The 19,158-nt window shown below is 35.4% G+C and overlaps 1 protein-coding gene and 1 long non-coding RNA gene across 2 annotated transcripts in view; one reads left to right on the top strand and one right to left on the bottom strand.

The window, feature by feature from the left end:
• The first annotated feature begins 35 nt into the window (after positions 1 to 35).
• Positions 36 to 18,955, top strand: EPYC (epiphycan). The gene is made up of 6 exons (XM_072360673.1): positions 36 to 203; positions 11,382 to 11,535; positions 14,179 to 14,337; positions 16,073 to 16,275; positions 17,661 to 17,756; positions 18,734 to 18,955. The coding sequence occupies exons 1-6, from the start codon at positions 36 to 38 to the stop codon at positions 18,902 to 18,904; spliced, it is 951 nt and encodes a 316-aa protein (XP_072216774.1). The 3' UTR covers positions 18,905 to 18,955.
• LOC140264770 (uncharacterized) overlaps positions 3,599 to 19,158 on the bottom strand; it is a 36,945-nt gene continuing 21,385 nt past the window's right edge. The window contains exons 2-4 of the long non-coding RNA XR_011906103.1: positions 17,637 to 17,761; positions 17,028 to 17,059; positions 3,599 to 3,643 (exon numbers count right to left, since the gene is read on the bottom strand). This is a non-coding gene — a long non-coding RNA (uncharacterized lncRNA). The remainder of the gene's footprint in view (positions 3,644 to 17,027; positions 17,060 to 17,636; positions 17,762 to 19,158) is intronic.

Below are 19,158 nucleotides of genomic sequence, written 5' to 3'. Positions count from 1 at the left end.
TCTTTCAGAAAAACAAACTAACAAACAAAACCAGAATGAAGACCTATGTAAATATTTTTCTGGGATTTTTTATCTTTGAGTCTGTTGGAGCTGTACCTGTCACTGACACTGCAATTTATGATTCTGAATTCTATGATGTTTCACTTGGAGAACTGCCTCACCCATTTGTCTATGCTGAAAACGAGCAATCTGACCAACTAGAGGTAATGAGAACTTCTCATTTTTCCATTCTTTTAAAGTATGTAACTGCAAGAGATACACTTTGTGGCCGTGAAAACATATAGCAGACAAATCTGCTCATGTTATTGTCTTTTCTTGATCGTCAAGTCTCTGTGCTGATAACACACTGTTGTCCATTCATATTTTCTCCAGTCTAAAAGTGTGGCCAATTTTTTCCCCCAATTCATTCGTGTATGTGTGATCAGGTCTCCTCACTTTGTTGCAAATTGTCATTGAGATTGTCCCAGTGTTGTTTTTTTTTTTTTGTCTGGATGAGAGACTGAAGCAGCTGATATAGGACATGCAGGATTCCCTATGAAATGAGGTTGTAAAATGTTGTTGCTTGAGGTCATTTCTCATAATAACAAATATGTTAAATGCAATTATTTTAGGCTACAAAAGCTAGTGATTACTATTTCTGTTAGGAAATTGAACAGAAAGAAGTGAGAAAGGAAAAGAGCTTTAATTGAAATTCAAGAATGGAATAAATAATACTGAAGAAAAACTGCTGAAATTCATTCATATTCTGAGACAGTGTGGTCTGTACAAGGCATGACTGCTTGTTGAGTTTACTGCTCTCTTCTAGATTTTTGTATTCTCTCTATGTGAGTAAAAAGCTACATTACTGCTAATCTCACTCTGCTTCATAACCATGGGCAAAAGTTCCATGTAGGTAATATAAGTGTGGTTGCTTTGTTTTTGTTTCTGTTTTTGACTTTTTTTTTTTTTTTAATTACATATAGTATTTTAGTAGTTTCTTACATTACAGTACATAATTCATGAAAAAAATGATCCTTTTAGTAATTCATGATTGCACTGAGAAAGACAGTAACTAGTGTTTCGTCAAGGTGAGGTCAACACTTGGTAGCAGCATTAAAATCAAAGGAAAAAGAAACAAAATTTATAGATAAATATATTCAAAACTAGCAAACTGGAAAGATAAAAATTACCTTAATGTCTCACAACCTCACAGTTTAGAGGAAATACATTTTCTAATCTAAGAAGGACTGTGAAGAGCTTTGGCCTAGGTGAATGATTTTGGTTTTGGTCCACTTCTCTGTGCCATACAGAATCAAATCTCTTTGAGTACTCATGTATCTGTGCTTTTTTTTCCTTGAAAAATTCACCTTCAACTTTAAGTCACTGGATACTTGTGCTACATTTTAGAGAGTGATAACTCTGAGTTCCTGTGCCTTTTATTCCTGAGGATGTATCAGTACTATAGATTTCTCAGTAATGTGTTGAATGTTAAGTGCAAATGTCTTCTGGTCTCCCTATGATATGCTATGATACTATTGTCTGTATGGCCCCTCTCCGAGTTTCTGAGGGATATATAGAGATAAGGCAAGTCTTCTGTGAGTCTCTTCTAGCTGAAAGGAAATTCAGGATGATCAGTATTATATTGAACAAGATGAAACAGATCCTATCTCAGTGTGCTGTATTTAGGGAAATATGGAATAGAAACAAGACATGAAAAGTATTTATTTTGTCTTGTAAACTTTTCCAAAGTAGGATTTTCTCCCACTGCTGAGCTCTTTATCCAGTCTTCTTAAAATTGTCCAAGTGAAGGTCATCCATCATAACAGCTGGAAGGAATGTTACTTTAAGGACGAATGGACGGACCTCCCTGTGAGAGCTGTTTTTTTCCCAGATCTTTTGCCAAAATCTTTTGCTTACATTCATTTTCCCATGTACCACCCCAAAGAAGCCTAAGCATTCATAGTTCCCAAAACCCAAAGGAGAGCTCAGGGTGGTCGTTGTTATAGAAAGGTTTTATAGACTTTTAAGTCAGTTATCTGTCAGATGCTCTAAACATTATTGTCATCACTAGTGTTTTAAAAACAACAAATTTGATTTTCACTGAGAGGGAGTGAACTGTGAGCAGAGACTTCCCAGAGAGGTTGTGGATGCCTCGTCCCTGGAGGTGTTCAAGGCCAGGTTGGATGAGGCCCTTGGCAGCATGATCTAGTACTTGATGTTGCAGCTGGCAACCATTCCTGCATCAGTGGGTTGGAACTTGATGATCCTTGAGCTCCCTTCCAACCCAAGCCATTTTATGATTTAATGACTTCTCAATCACTGTTACAACTTACCATGAAGATGCAAACTGCATATCTCTGTGTGCAGGCCTGTGTATAGAACTCAGTATTTATTGAAGATCACAGTTTAGATTTTATCATGCATAGCTTAAACGATGAGCTATACCACAGAGGTACATACAAATAGCAGGCCTTCATTTGATCCAAATGGTATGCAGTAACTCTAGAACCTGATTTGCATTTTAATTTAGAGACCTCCAAGTAATGCTTTAGCTTTCTGGAAATCTGAAAAACTGAAGAAATATTTTCTGTCATTGCTCTCTTCAGTTCTGTGCAAACATAAATCATTCTGTATAACAGATGTTTAGATTCACGGAAGTTCAAACTTTTCCTAACACGTTTTTAGACTAATTGGATAATCTCAAACTTTTCCAGTCTCATACTTCAAACTGATTTTCAGATGGTCTACGAATCAGACTTTGCACTAGGACTTCAGATGAGTTGCTTCTGCTTATTTTAGGGGCATTAGGTCGTTGTGAATGTCAAAGAATTGAACTAGAGTACCTATGTCAGTTATGCTCTTTCCAGAATGCTACCCGATGTGTCCTGTAATCAGTCACTGAATGTGCAATCACCAAACTGAAAGATCTAGAAGTAATTAGGGTGGGATTCCTATTTTTCATCCCATCTGGTTAAAATTAGGTGTTGCATCTCAACGTCATCCTCTCTTTTGGGATACTGATTTTACTCATATAACGTAATATAGACCTTAGCTACCTGTGTCTGGCTGAGCTGAAATTTTAATTTAATAAAGTTAGCTATCAGTAACATAAAGGTCATGACTTCTCTAATTCTGATACTGAGTTTTGAAAAGTTAACAATGGAAATCAGATTCCCTAGCAATGCTTGCTAAAATAAGCATGTCATTTATTGCATTCTTTTTGTTTTATACAATAAATGTACATGGGACACATTTTTAGTACAAGGATTTTGCTAGGGGAAATTGCTTGCAGCTGGGAATTAGAGGATTGTACAGAATCCTCAATCAAAGTTGTGCATTGACATGTATTAGATCAAAATTGGGCTAAAAAAAATCTGTGGTTTCTAAGTGTCTAGGTTAAGGAAACATGAAAGTCCAAGCCAAGACTTTGCAGCCAAGGGACATTTGTTACCAAGAAAACCTAACTAACAAATCATTCAGAAAGAAAACTTTATAAAGACTTTAAGGAAAACATTAACAATTACAGATAAAAGCAAATAGGCAATGCCCACACACACAAAGAATGAGCAACAGAAATGAAATAAGAACAAATAACAACAAAAAAGAAAATAGGAATGCAAACCTTTTACCACAGTTGGAATTTCAAAGTTCTGGAGGAGAAAGTCTGCAAAGATATGTCAATGTAAAGTTATCTACAAGATTTGTACTGGTTTTAAACTGACAGTTAAAGCTGCATAAACATGTGCTGTACTGTCCCATTCCTTCATAGCAATTTTTAAATTATTTTCAATGAATATTTATATCACAATGGGGTCCTAAGGCTTCAGTCAAGATTGTCTTAATTGTCCCAACCACTCTGCAAATGTGTACTGATTTAAATCTTTAAAACGGATATGATGAAATGTCTATCAAAGGCACTGTTGTGTAACTTCTTGTTTGTACTAACAGAAGGCTCAGAGTTCTTCCCTCTTTGAAACTAAAACTGTTTTGATATAAGACAAACAAACTGTGCATAGATATTTCTGTTCAACAGCTAACAATGTTTAATGAAGTCATATTACACACTTTTGATTACACAGCCTATTAAATTTAATTAGGCCATTTTCCTTCAGTTAGGAGAAAATATGAAAGAAAACAGGAACTGAAAAGACCTGGAGAGCAGAAAAATAATTCTGCCTCTTTCATTGGTACAAGTGAGGCTGAGAAGAGAGAAAGCTAACCTAGCACTAAATAAGCAGCAAAAAAATAGAGGGTCCATGTCTGTGTACACGGAATAGGTGAGCTGGGAAATGTGAATCCAGAAGAAAATTAGAAACAAGCACTGTAAATAACCTAATATCTAAAACTGGATTTGTGTATTGAATTTGAATCAAACTGCTAATAGAATGTTCACAGTCCTGAACAAAGTAAAGAACATGAGTGATTAATACACACTCACAGAAATGTATGTGCATATGCACACAAAGGATTGCTGCTGTTACCATAACAGAAATGAAGATACTTGTGCAAGAATTCCATCTTGCCCATATTCAGTGTCAAAGGAAGCTTGCACTGCTTTTTCTGACTTTGTGGTAGGTATCTTATTAAACTAGAGACTTAAAAGTGGACATATAGACTTTTAAAAAGCTTATGAATTGGCACAACTAATGTATAAGTAAGATAACTATATAGTTAGTTTAGAATTAAGTTTACCATTTGGAGCTTTATCCCAGTTAGACAGTGTTCTATCTGAGCTTTGAATACAGCTCTTACTTGCTCTCAGTTGTTCAGAACTGATTCTATACACTTCTTTGTAGATATCTCCACAAAGGCTAGATATTTCCAGCCATTCCCCCTTGTCCTATCACTATCAGATCACGTAAAAAGTCTTTCCCCTTCCTGTTCATAAGCTTCCCTCAAGTACTGGAAGGAAGTTCTAGTACAACCCAAGAAGAGCTAGTCTCACCTAATTACCCACATAAAAGTTATAAAGATTAAGTATACTGGATAAAATAATCTTAAATACCCAAACATTAAAAATAGTCATACCACCAGTTGCTACTACTCTAAGTGAACTAAGAAACTGCAATCCTCCTCCTACCTCAAATAGTGAAATCATCAATGTAGTTATCCTAGTCTGAAGGCATGAAGCTTGAGCTCATTACATAAGCATAACTATCACTAGCTTGAAATTCCTGTGTGAGAGATGAGAGCTGAAACTCAACAGTGAGATTACAGCTTTTACAGTAGATGCTTGTTACCTTTATATCCTTGAGCACTTAAGCATTTTTTCCCCAGACATCCAGCTTTATGACCTCTTCCAGAAAGAAGGGATATGTATCCTTCCTACTGATGTAGGAACTACTGTGACATAAGGATACAGATATTAAATAATATTAACCCTGATCTCTAAATTGTATGTCTGGCTGTATATCATTTTTTCTGAATACAAGCAAGCTTTTAACATGCACCTCTAAAGAAACATTTTAGAGTCAGCCAAAACAAGATATAGATTTCAAAGAAAAATTCCTAGTGTTTAGTGTCCAGAGCATGGTCTGGTATACAGGTCAGAAGGGAGAGGGCTGTGGTTCTGCTCTGAATCTTCTCTGTTGTTTCTATCTTTGCTCACATACAGTGATTTTCTAATGCATGGTACACAAATAATCCTTTGAAAAAGTCTCATTCCATCACTAATTAGGCAACATAATCACATTTCCTTTGGCTTGTTCCCATTTTGTCCTGAATTTTACCTCTTTGGATATCCCCTGGCTTTGTTTCAGCATCTCATCCGTGCTCTCTTCTCTCTCTCTCATTTGGTAGCTAGGAAGTCTCCTGGAACAGAGATATTTGGGATGCCAACCTTGGCAGGATAACAACAGGTATTTGATCTCTTGGTTGAATGTAGAATAAAATGTCTTCAGCACTTTCTCCTTTGCCTCATATTCTTGTTCTAGAACTATCGCTAAATGATTGTCAGCCAATTTTACACTAACAGTTCGCTCTGTGAAGAAACAATTAAACTATTAGAATTTTTTTCTAGTTTTGAAGATGCAACAGCTTGTGAGTATTATATCTGTATCATGGTGGCTAGACTACATGCATATACCAGTTTGGATCAAATCAGATGAAATATCTTAGCGCTGTAAGCTATGGAAATGAGATGAAGAATGGATGTGACACCAGACTTTGGTGTCCAGTGAAAAATGTTATTTACTCCGTATGGTCTCCTGCACAGCCCAAGGAAAATGGACAGGCACCTTAAGAAGTTGAGCTGAGCCACCCTCAGAGGGTGATTCTTCCTTGCCTGTCTTCAGAAGGTGTTTAAGTTGCTGAACAGTTTATTTTAGTTCAATGTCTGAAGCTAAGTGGAGTGAATATAGTCCTTTTTTGTTAATGTTTTAACAGTGTTTTGTTGGAGTGTACTCAAATCACAGTGCTTTTAGAAAAAGCTAGGCTGATGAATTGGACAAAAGCATGTTCAGCTCCAGCGGTGCCTGATCTGACTGCAATGCATGAGAAAATATGCTTGAGATGCTGAACTCTACAAGTAGCTCAGAAAGTCAAACTGAAGTTGCTTCTGTGGGTTCACAACATTCCTGGTAGAAACTCCAGCAGGCTGAGTGGTCTCTAAGTTTGTTTAACTGACTGTGTATGTTCACTTCATGGCTTGGATCAACAAGAACTCCTGTGGTAGTCTTCATTAAGTAGCTGAGATTAGTTTTCAGATCTGATGTGCCCTTTAATTATTCAAGGAGCTCTTTGATGATTTTTAAAACTGGCATGGTATTTCTCTGAAATTTGTCTTCCAAGATTTCAGCACTATTCCAAAGAATAATGTCTGCTCTAGGCTTACTTAAGGATTACATAGCTTTCAAACCAGAATGTTTGAAATCTGTAATTTCAAACAGTGCTGCAATGAGACTGTAACTTAGTTAATACTGATGGAAATCCTGATTAGCTCAATTTATATGGAATTTCTGCATTCTCAGACAATAGAATTTGTAAGTAAAATCTCTGTTTCAATGCTGTGCAACATGAATATTTTTACTCAGCTAAAATCAGACATGACACAGCTATGCTTGCTTTTAATACAAGATGTTTTAGGATACTATGTAGTCAGGATGATAAAAAGGCCATTTTCCAAGATTAATTAAAAGAGCCTCAGACTCTATCTATATGTTCCAAGACAGAAGCCACGAGTATTAATTTCTAAAGAACTCAATTACAAGTTCATAGATACTGGCCATTCTGACCAAAGTATATGTATATATGTATATGTGTGTAAAATCCAACAGAAACAACAAAATCACTTAAAACCAAACAAACTACCACAAAAGGATTAATAAAGAATGCCATGCCTGATAACATCATTTTCAGAACACTGTTCCCAGGAGCGAAACAGAAAAATGTGTTGTTTACGCCAAAACTGATGGTTCTGCACATTGAAGAACAGATGTCTTCTCAGTGAAGACACTACCCTACCAGCATCTGGCAGGAAAAAGAGTTATAGAATACAAGGTATACCATTTCTTTCCATGTTAAACATGAAAACATATTCTAAATGAGGAAAAGCAGACAGACTGAAGCAATTTGAAATAAGATTCATGGGTACTTGTGTATCCAAGATAATGAGGTAAAATACTGTCCCATAACTGTTGATGACACTTAAAAGACACAAGAGATCAGCATAATGTTTAGTTTTCAATACTGGTCAAGAAGACCGTCGGAGGTGTGATGAGGAATCAGCAGCTTGTGTTCCTTTTCTTATATTTAGAACAAAGTCATCTTGGCCAGGGCTCAGTGTAAACGTGCATGTAGCTAAAATCTCAGAGAATGAATGTGAATGTGGTGACCTTGCTTTCACCAGTTGTGCTTTATCTCTCATTTGTATGTTCAGATTTCTTTGCTTCAGATTTTCTTCCTGATCTGAAAATGCCTCTGAATTTGTCATCCACATTGAACACTTTTATTTTGATAGCGACTCTCAACAATACAGGAGGAAAAAAATATTTCATGAATGCTTCCTGACGTCTTAATAGACATATTACTCTGCTTACAGCATGCTTTGTAGCTAATATTGGTATTGGTGTTCACTAAATCTCTCAATTGATTCCAAAGGAAGAGCAGAATAGCTGCATATCATGTAGTTTGACATGATGTGATTGTTTTTCACTGTTTTCTTATGACATGTATTATATTGGTTTTTAAAGACTAATTATGATTTGAAAGCCTGAGCATATTGACAAAGAGAAATATCCTTTATGTCTAGAATATTATTTATTTTATTTTATTTTAAATATATTATTAGGAATAGCAAAGGAAATACAAAAGAAAAAAAAAACTATTAAAAAGAGAGAATAATCTCGTAAAATGATCTATATATATATATATATATATATTTTGTAAAGCGCATGTTGCCAAAAAAAGCAACAAACATCTGGAAGACAAAAGGTCATTCTGTACAATATATAGTCGAAGAAACATCTTTGTCTTGTTACAGTCTTGCATGATTTATCAAATATGTGGAAAATAAAAAACTGTATGGATCAGATGACCAATAATGGGAAACAGACTGTTACCTCTAGGTTACTGGTTCAAGTCCAGTCTATGTACAGCAAGTAAATACTGCTCATGTTCTGGGTCTGGTATGTAATACATTTAAACTCCTATTCTATTACCAGTGCAAAAATGGCAATTTCCTAGCATTCCCTGCAATAGTTGGTGTTCTTTTTTTAATGATAATCACAGCAGATGCAAGAGATCGAACGGATATTAATGTGAGCTGCTTGGAATAATTTCTCTAGAAGAAATGTGGGCAGATGTTCATCTATGCATCCCCAAAATGAGATCATGTCCTGTAAGAGCAGAGTGAGAAATCAGAAACAGCATTACTAGAACTTAGTATCTCTGCCTTGGTACCCAACAACCACAGTGACTAAAAAGCTAAGAATAGCTGAACAGTAAAAGGCAGAGGAAAAAGAAAACAGCAACAAAAACCTGCAGATCTGAAACAAAGTAAACCCTCACACATTCAGAGAAAGATAGTGTAGATGATTCAAACCCTGTGACAAGTGAAATGAAAGTTTTCCTAGGTCTAATTGCAAACCCTCTCTTGAAAATGCTTTTCTCCAGAATGTTGTTTTCTGTAGAACTGCCATAGAAGATGCATATAAAGCTGTTAATAGATCTCAAAATAATGGATTTTATTCAGGTCAGAGACTTCTAACTGATGTCCTTTGGTGAAGAAGTAGACAGCATGTGCAAGTACTTTAGTGCAGTGCAAGCCTGGGTCAATAAAAGTCTGGAATGTACCTCTTCCTCTAGGCTTTCTCCATTCAGAGAACATCTGTCCCATTTCCTTTGTTCTCAAAGTCTTCTTTAGATTTGTCCACAAGTCCATTCCTGCTTAAGCTTCTTACTGTTAATGCTACAGATGGGAACATTTTGTATTTGTCTACACAAAGGAGCAAGATACAGCCTCACTCCTATTTACACCAACAGGTTACTCAGTCATAGTTCATCTCAAGTTCATTTTGCTCACTCGATGACCATGCATTTTACAAAGTTATGATCCTAATAACTAAATCAGCACATATTTATCTGTAAATATGGCCTATAGTGATATAACTAGGGAATATACAGAGACCCTAAAGCCCATTCAGTCCAAATCTAATTCATATAGGTACTAGAATGTAGCAAAGACATTATTCATGCTTGAGTCTGAGACCAAGCATTTCATGTGTGCTATTTCTTCTAACTTGTGTAGTCTAAATAGGAAACCTAATTTTAAGAATTCCTAAGGATCTGTCCCATTTGGATGCAGTCTACATCTTTTATTGGCCTTTACAACTATGATTCATGGACTTGAGTGTGAGCAACTTCAACAACCATTTCTCCAAGGGGACAGCAAAACCAGCAGTAAAGGGGTAATGATCTAGAAGTATGAGAAAGTGCCAGGTGAGAAATTCAGGATTCAATAGCTTCACCACGTTTAACTTTATGTTTGAGTGCCTTTGTGCATCTTGTACTGAGATAAAAATCCTACTTTTGATCTTCTGCTTTAGATAGACTCTAAGGATTGTTAACTGCAGCACTGGGGTGCAGCAACCAAAGAGCCAGATACATTAACTAACATTTAAACAGCACCTCAACATGCAAAGCTCCATAAGAACCCCGGTTCACTGTTCTGGATTTAAAATTAAGTGCATTCTCAAAGGAGATCCTGAGGGGCACAAACATGGGGAAATCAAGATACAGCAGTAAAGCAAAATGCAAAGGTTAGACAACTACAGGGCATTCCTAGCATGTGGGTGATTACATGAAACTGCACTGCCTGTTTGCAAATGTGGGCCCCTCCTACAAGCTTGGTGAGTCTACAACACTGTTTTTATGAGAGATGATATGAGAAAATTCCCATATTTTATTTTATTTTTTTTATTTTGAAGTTGTCATAGAGCAAAATCATATCATTTTCAGAATAATCACAATAAAATTAACTAAATATGTCAATTATATTCAATACAGGATTTAAAGAAGAAAAAATAGTTTCTTGTTCCTTGAAGGGATCTGCCAAATTTTATAGAATTTTTCTTAATCATGATTTAGATCTAATAACTTTTATTTGCATTTTTAATTCTTCCTCCTACATAAAGCATCCATAAATGAATGAATCTAATTAGTTCTTCACACTGAGCAAGTATTGCATTCACTTAAACTGCAGAATTCTTGAATAATAACTTTTTAAAAGTAAGTTACTGTTTTTAAAACGGTACCAGTGGTTTCACAGCCACACTGAGTTTGAATTTAGGATGATCCAATTAGCACTATCATGGATAAATAGCAGGCATATTTTTGATGCTTCACAGCAAATTTTAATTCATTGTCACACAGAGCATGTCCAGCTTTATCAGAAAAATGATGCATTTAAATAAAAGTGGATAAAATTATTTTGTTAGTACATGTGTGCCCCCAGTGGCGCAGTGGTATAAGCTGCTGCCTGCGGCACTGGAGGGCCCGCGTTCGAATCCCCCCCCTTTGGCGCAGGGGTAGAAGTGCCGCTTCGCTACACAGGGGGCTCGAAACCCGGGAGTTGGACTCGATGATCTCTAAGGTCCCTTCCAACTCGCACGATACTATGATACTATGATACTATGATATGTTCTGATTAATGAAATATATGCAGCTTTCATTCATGTATGCATACAGCACATTTAAAAATTAAGATAAAAAGAGAATAAGCATGCTGGAGTTTTATTGTTTGTTTACACACCACCAGAATTCACTATAGCTGCCTGATAAAATGCAGCTCGAGAACTAAACTTCAGAACTTACGTGACCTCTACTGGCAGACTATAAGTAACTGGAAGACAAACAGCTGCTAGTGGAAGTAAACAGTAACATTTCTCTCTTAATTTTTTTCCCAGACAGAGATTGGGACTGCAATACCTTCTATAATTCAAGAGAGTTATTCTTCTGCACCGCTGACAGAAGAACCTGAGGAAGAAGCATCAACACCAAAATTAATTGATGGATCTTCTGCACAAGGGTCTGGAGTTCTTGTGCCCCAAACTCAAGATGGTTAGTATGAAAGAGAAACAAGATTTATAAGTGGAGCGTTGCTTTTGAGTGAGCTCACTTTGCCTGTTTATGAACATCTACTTCAGCTTACTGTTATAAAATCTATCATTTCTGCACCTCTGTAACTGAAGAGGTATATTGTGCCCTATCTTGAATGCCTTGAAGTCAGATGCATGCTTAGTCAAAGGGTTTCCATGCTGTTTTCCTATGAAAATGGCTCTGCATCATTTAAACTTTTTTTTTTTTTTAAACTTAAAGTATATATATATATAGTTCAGAAATGCTGATCAACACACAACAAAAAAAGCCTAAATACTTTTTACAGTGCTCAACACCATAACTGAATGCCATGAAAGATAAATGAAAAAAAAAAAAAAAAGAAAAAAAAAAAAAAAAGAAAAAAGTTCATCCTTCCACAATTGTGTGTATTTGATGAGGAGAAATGAATAATGTCTAAGTCTGTTTTTTTGGGTTTTTTTTGTTTTGTTTTTGTTTTGTTTTGTTTTGTTTTACTATTAATAGTGAACATTGACCAGACAAAGACATTAAACATATGCCAAAACAAACAGAAGTGGAAATGACAGTTTCTCAGGAGAATCCTGAAAACCCCTCACAATTTCCTTCAGATTTTAAAACTTTAGGAAGTTACAAAAACATCTGACATACATATTATATATGATGAATACTTCATCCATCACCATTATTAAGCACTGAATCTAAAACAACTAGTGCACCAAATGAAGGGATGCATGGGGAAGGCCAGGGACTGTAACATATCAAATAAGATTTGATGCCTTTGCTTTTTTCAGCAACATATTTTCCTCTCAGATTTTGCTGCTGTTCTTGGCTTCACACTGGACAGAAGATTACAAAGCCCAGGAACATCAAGCCAAGTTCATTTATCTTTTTGACATATTTTTGAATCCCCATCCTACCCTTATCCTTTTTTAGGCTACTCTAGACATAGCGATAAGTACAAGTCCTTCAAATGGGACACAAGAAGAAATGCTCTTCCTGTACTATGTTGCAATATTTCAAAGAATAAAATCAGCCATCCTCAACTCTGCATTCATTTAGGTCTAGAATTGTTGGAATGATTCAAGGTTTTTCTCTCTGTAGCTAGTTTAAACCATCCAGTGAAAGAAGTTAAGAAAATTATTAAAAAAAAAAAAAAAAAAAAAAAAAAAAAAAGAGGTTAATCTTTACAAAAATGTTATTCTTAGTTATCCAAGTAGACACTAACAAATAAAAGAGTATTCTGGTCATTGAATCCTTAATTTTGCCTGAAAAGACATCACATGTCCTTCAGATAGTTACCGTTTACTGTTGGTAACTGACGCAGATTAAGAAGGCAAATCTTCTACAGCTGATCTGGAAAGAAATCACATCTGCAAGATTAATATTTCCATACTTATTAATTATGCTACCATTTTATAACTAACCAGAACAAACAAACAAGCCTGCTACAAAGAGGGAGGAAACATAAAACAGAGGAATACTTCTATGGCAGTAAAAGATAAGAAACAGAGGAAACCTAATTGTGTGTTTCCAGTACTTGAAGGGAGCATATAAACAGAAGGAGAAACAACTGTTTACATGGGTGGATAGTGATGGTTTTAAACTGAGACAGGGTAGGTTTAGGTTAGATATTAGGAGGAAGTTTTTCACTCAGAGGGTGGTGACACACTGGAACAGGTTGCCCAAGGAGGTTGTGGATGCCCCATGCTTCACGGCCAGGCTGGATGTGGATCTGGGCAGCCTGGTCTGGTGGTTGGCAACCCTGCACATAGCAGGGAGTTAAAACTGGATGCTCATTGTGGTCCTTTTCAACCCAGACCATTCTATGATTCTATGATTTATACCTACACTCAAAGAAAGGATGTATCAATAATTGAACACTCATAGCAACTAGCAACTTTTTCTGCACATAATAGCATTCAGAAAATCCAGTTGATGTCAGAATTCTCACAACATTTGAACACTGCAATATGAGAAACACTCAACTTCACTGTCTTCATACAGTTCTATGATAAGGAAGAAATTCTTTGCTTTTTCTTTTTCATTCTTGTGGTAACTATTTTGTGAACATAGTCTTCAAACTATCTTAGACTGATAGAAAAACAGTTTTCTCCTGACATTAAATTTCTGATTCATTAAATCTAAATAAAAAGTTGCTAAGTAAAAAAACTAAAGATCTCCATAGCTCTGAAAATATTAACTTCCCTACAGATTACTTAGAAATACTATTTGCAGAATGAGATTCAGGAAATTGTTTTAAGTTTTAGTCATTGACTGTTAATTTCTCCTTCTAAATGGAAGTAAACTCTTGCCAGATTAGGATTAAATTGAACTTTGTCTGCTGCTGCCACATAATATTCTATTGCTATAGCCTGATACCCACAGTATCAAAAGAAATATATGCCTTCCAAGAGGCATAGTCGGGACAAAAAAGAAATTAGTTTAAAGGCAGATCTTAATCACTTTGTTGTAATTCGATGTCATGGTGATCAAGATGGAGTAGGATTTACCTTTAGTATCAATAAAATCCCTTATATGCTTAGGTGAGGGTTTCATTCTATTATTTTACATATCCTTCTTGTGCTTTTTTGGTAACAGTCAGTTCTCTTCTAAATTCTTTCACAGGCCTTCCCACGTGCATTTTGTGTACATGCCTAGGGACAACAGTCTACTGTGATGATCATGAGCTGAACGCTGTCCCACCACTGCCTAAGAAAACCATGTATTTCTACTCACGTTATAACCGGATCAGGAAGATAAACAAAAACGACTTTGCTAACTTAAGTATGGAAGACACTATTTTTCCAAATATTTTTATTTTCTGTTCTTTCTGGTACTGTGACTCATTATACATTATGTTTGATGCTAGTTTGATATAAAGGCACACTGAAACATGGTTTGCTCTGCTCAGAGATCACTATTTCAAATATAGTAAAAATTTTAGATTGTTAAAATAATAAAGTTCATCTGTGCTTTTGCTGTTACCTGAAGTTAACATTAAAAGGATAGAAAAATAATAAAAAATAAAACATTAATTGAATATTTGCTGTATATCAGAATGTACCATTTTCCTAAAAAAAATCAAGCACTTAGGTAGATTTACTCTGGAACTATCTAGGAAATTCTTCAGTAAATGAAAAAGTCAAATCCAAAATCCTGTGTGGCCAGAACTGGCCAAAATTATTAATCTAGAAAGCTTCAATTTTCATGTTTCTTACTTGAGTCATCTTGAAGATTCGTGATCTTTACACTTACCAGTCTGATGATCAAGCCACTTTCTCTGTTTTGTGTTTTAAACCTAAGTTCATGTAACAAATGCTTATAGATTTAATGCTGAAAAGTGTTGGATTGCTGTTAAAAAAGGGCTACTTCAGTAATTAAAGGGAACAAAAAGATTCTCTGTAAAAGAAAACTATAAGTGCTTGGATTGGCCAACATAGTAAGTTGAAGGCCAGGAAGGGAGACATTTACCATTTATAAATAAAACAAGGGAAAGAAACACTTAGAAAAGCTAAAAGATGTTTAAGTCTAATTATATTGCTAGTAAGAAAATAAGGCAGTAAAATGAAAAAAAAAAAAAAAAAAGTTAAATAAATGTTAAATAAAATAAAATAAAATAAAATAAAATAAAATAAAATAAAATAAAATAAAATAAAATAAAATAAAATAAAATAATGATTAATGATGAAAAACATTCTGGTAAAAAATTAGATTTAAGCCACAGATTGACTGTCTTAAAATTCAAGTCAATGTATATCAACACACTGATATATATGTTGTTCTCTTTAAAGTAAGTTTCACCTTATAATTTTTTTTCAACTGGAAAAAAATGTTTGAATGTATTTTAGAAAAAAAGTCAACATACACAATTTCTTACATTACATTTCCAGCAGGAAAATGCTGAAAACAGTGTGGATTATTTTTATTTCTTTTTAAACTTTTTTTTTTTTTTTCCTCCAAATGATAATCATTTAAAATATTTCTAGAACAAATGCAAATTTAACAATTACTGATATTTTACTGAAAGATGTATGATGAATGACACAACAATTTTTGGACAAGGTGACAGGGAGATGCTGATCCCTTTTTCTAGTAACAGCAGATGTGAATTATCTGTTCTGAAGTATCTGTTGGCATTTCTATGGACATAAATTGGAGGAATAATTCCATGGAAATAAATTCAAGGACATATGTACCTGATTCAAGACTCTTCACCTGTAATTTAAATAGGCTGTTTGCCTTTTACTTTTCTCTCTCTCTCTCTCTCTCTCTCTTTCTCTTCTTCCTTCCTTCCTTCCTTCCTTCCTTCCTTCCTTCCTTCCTTCCTTCCTTCCTTCCTTCCTTCCTTCCTTCCTTCCTTCCTTCCTTCCTTCCTTCCTTCCTTCCTTCCTTCCTTCCTTCCTTCCTTCCTTCCTTCCTTCCTTCCTTCCTTCCTTCCTTCCTTCTTTCCTTCCTTCCTTCCTTCCTTGTCCCAAGAAATACATTCTGAAACGCTCATTGAATTTTGTTTCTCTGCCAGATAACTTAAAAAGGATTGATTTGACTGCAAATCTAATATCAGAGATCCATGAAGATGCCTTCCGGAGACTGCCCCAACTTCAGGAACTTGTGCTCCGTGACAACAGGATAAGGCAACTTCCTGAGCTGCCATCTACCTTGACTTTCATTGATATTAGTAACAACCGGCTTGGTCGCAAGGGAATCCGTAATGAGGCATTTAAAGTAAGTCCAGGCTTCACAGGAAAATTCTTTCTTCCTCTCTCCTAAATGAAGTAGGATGCAGTTTGAAAAGCAGCCTAAATGTCTCTTCTGCAGTAGCAAAGCTATTGATGTTATACCCTCCGCTACTGTGCTGATTGCCAGGCAAGCAACAAAAATAGAACAATATGAACAAACATTTCCAGTTGAACATTAAAACCCTTCATCTCCTCTTACAAACAGACAAGAAGGTAGGAAAAAGCTATGAATGATACTGCTTCAAAAGTGCTCTGCTTTGTATCTACATGGGAGCGTTCCAGAGTATATCATTAAATGAATATACTTTCTTCCCATCTTAAAAAGCAGGGAAATTGGAACCTCTGAGTGATCAGCCTTCCTGGGGAATTTTGGTGGAGAGAAGCAACCATGTAGTATCCCTACATACATGTGAAATCTGAAGTTGTTAGGCTGTATTGTAAACACCTAAGGGAACATAACTAGACTCACACATTAGACTTGGCTCACGTGGAGTATCCAACTGCCTCTAAGAAGCTAGTTGTAATCAACTGTGTCCAAACTCCTCCTTTGGAAGACTGCTTATAAGGGAAGCAACTGATAGCAAGCAGTTACTGAAACAGGCATTTTTGCTTAGCCCAATATAAGAAAGGTACTGGGAATAGGAATGATGAACAAAAATCAGCTTAGAAGTTGAGAATCTGACCTATTTCTTCTGCACACTGCAGGAGGAGCTCTCAGCCCTTCTCTTCCATACTTACCAAGCATCTTCACTCTGATGTCTCGAAAATCCCTGCCAAAAAGAATTAAACTAAAACAGTGTAATTAGGTACTATGATAACCTTGGTATGTAACAGAAGAAGAAAAGTGAGAGCATTCTACTGAGCTTTACTGACCTAGCCAGGTTTATATCTTGATATTGCTATAGTCATCAGATTAAGCTGCTTCTTCCACTAAACTGTGGAGAAAATTACTTTTCAATATATAATTTTATTCTTAGCTTAAGCATTTCTTATGCTGATAATTATTTTTAATCAGCTTCTGCAAAATGAGTAAGTTTTCACAGGAGCAAGAAAACAGACAGAATAGGGAAACCTTTCTGCATGACTGGTAGAGGTAGTGTGTTCAATTTAGAACATCATTGAAATGAAGTTTCTAATTAAAGACATTTCAAATACATTTTTCCTTTATTTTTATCCAAACAGTTAGTCTTTAATAGGAATAGCTTTCAGCCTGTGCAAAGCTTGTGCAAATAAAAGTTCTTAACTGTCTTTGAATTTCTTCCTTTTCATCCACATAATGCTGAAGCAAAAGTAGTTAGTTTCCAGTGGAGATAGTCATAGTGATAGATTTCAAATTTACATCCTCACCTTCTTTCATTCTTCATCTTCCAGGATCTGCACGAATTACAGCATCTTTACATCACCGACAATAACTTGGATCACGTTCCATTGCCGCTGCCTGAAAGTCTCCAAGCTCTTCATCTTCAGGTAGGCTACAAAGGAGTGATTCTATGTATCATGTTAATTATAGCAAATGAAACTGGAAAGTCTGAATATTACCTTGTTTTCTTTCTTCTGTTTGCCCAAAAGTCTATGTATTTGAACCAAATAAACTATTGGAGACATAAAATTAGCTAATCATTGCAGTATTTGAAATAAGTGAAATTTAGCTGTTAAAAAATATTAGATTTTGAAATACAATATTTTTCAAGTATAAAATGCTGGAATGAATTCAGTGCTATGTGCTACAGACCAAAGTTAGTGAGCTGTATTCTTTCCACACAAGTTTCTGACTAATAAAGCAACAAGGAATAATTTTCAGCCAATCCTCACTGTAAGAGGTGACTTTTTTAGTTCTAATTTCCAGACAATCTTGGATTCAAGCAATTCACTGTTCATAATAGTTCGTTTAAAGAATAAAAGCTCAAGAAAGATAAGGTATATATGAGGAATTTACATCAAAGGAATAAGCTCCAAAACGTATAATTTTCCCTATATGTATACAGATGTGGATTAAGCTAATATGAGAGGGAGGGCCTGGGGTGACAGTAATTTATCACAGATCAAATTCCAGATTTGTGCCTTTACAGGTTGAGGCACATCAAGCTGTTAAGATGGTAATTTTTGTTCTGTGACTTTTGGACTGCCCTGTGCTGATTCCAAGTTGCATTAATAAGGCTGTTCATTATGATTCTTAAAATGAAAATACTCTTTTTTCTACCAAGTCCCTCCTGCAAAACCTGCCTTGGTTAGATGTTTTGAGTTATTTATTTCTGAAGCTTTGCACCAGACAAAAGTTTTTCCCTCTGCTTAGGAGATTTCTCAGCTGAGAACTTGTAGACACAATCTTAAATTCTATTATCTCCCTAGACACTGAAGATATACCAGTAACTTTGTCTTCAAAGATCAAAAAAATTTATTTTCAAGCCACTATTCTAACAGATATTTTGGGCTTTCTTTTTTAGAACAACAACATTCAAGAGATGCATGAAGATACTTTCTGCAAAATGAGAGATTACACTTATGTACGCAGGGCTCTTGAAGACATCAGACTGGATGGTAATCCCATCAACTTGAGCAAAACCCCTTATGCATACATGTGTCTACCCCGTTTGCCAGTTGGTAACCTCATCTAGGCTACCACAGAAGACAGTACTGTCACATATTACGAGAATTTTTAAAAGAGATGATTAACTCCCTACTACACTTACACAAGATACATGTTTTTCAAATCTTGTTCATTTAGGAAATATTTCCATTAACAATGAAACTGATAATGAGATACAGATAATGATATGGGATGCTATAATACAAGTTAATTATCTAAACAACTGTAAGTTGCGAAGCAATATCAGGAAAAAGGTTTTATTTACAAAAATAGTACTGAAGG

This window comes from Excalfactoria chinensis, chromosome 1 (genome assembly GCF_039878825.1).
Source record: "Excalfactoria chinensis isolate bCotChi1 chromosome 1, bCotChi1.hap2, whole genome shotgun sequence".
Classification (NCBI taxonomy): domain Eukaryota; kingdom Metazoa; phylum Chordata; class Aves; order Galliformes; family Phasianidae; genus Excalfactoria; species Excalfactoria chinensis.
Note: the sequence above shows the minus strand (reverse complement) of the source record. Positions and strands in the feature narration are given on the sequence as shown.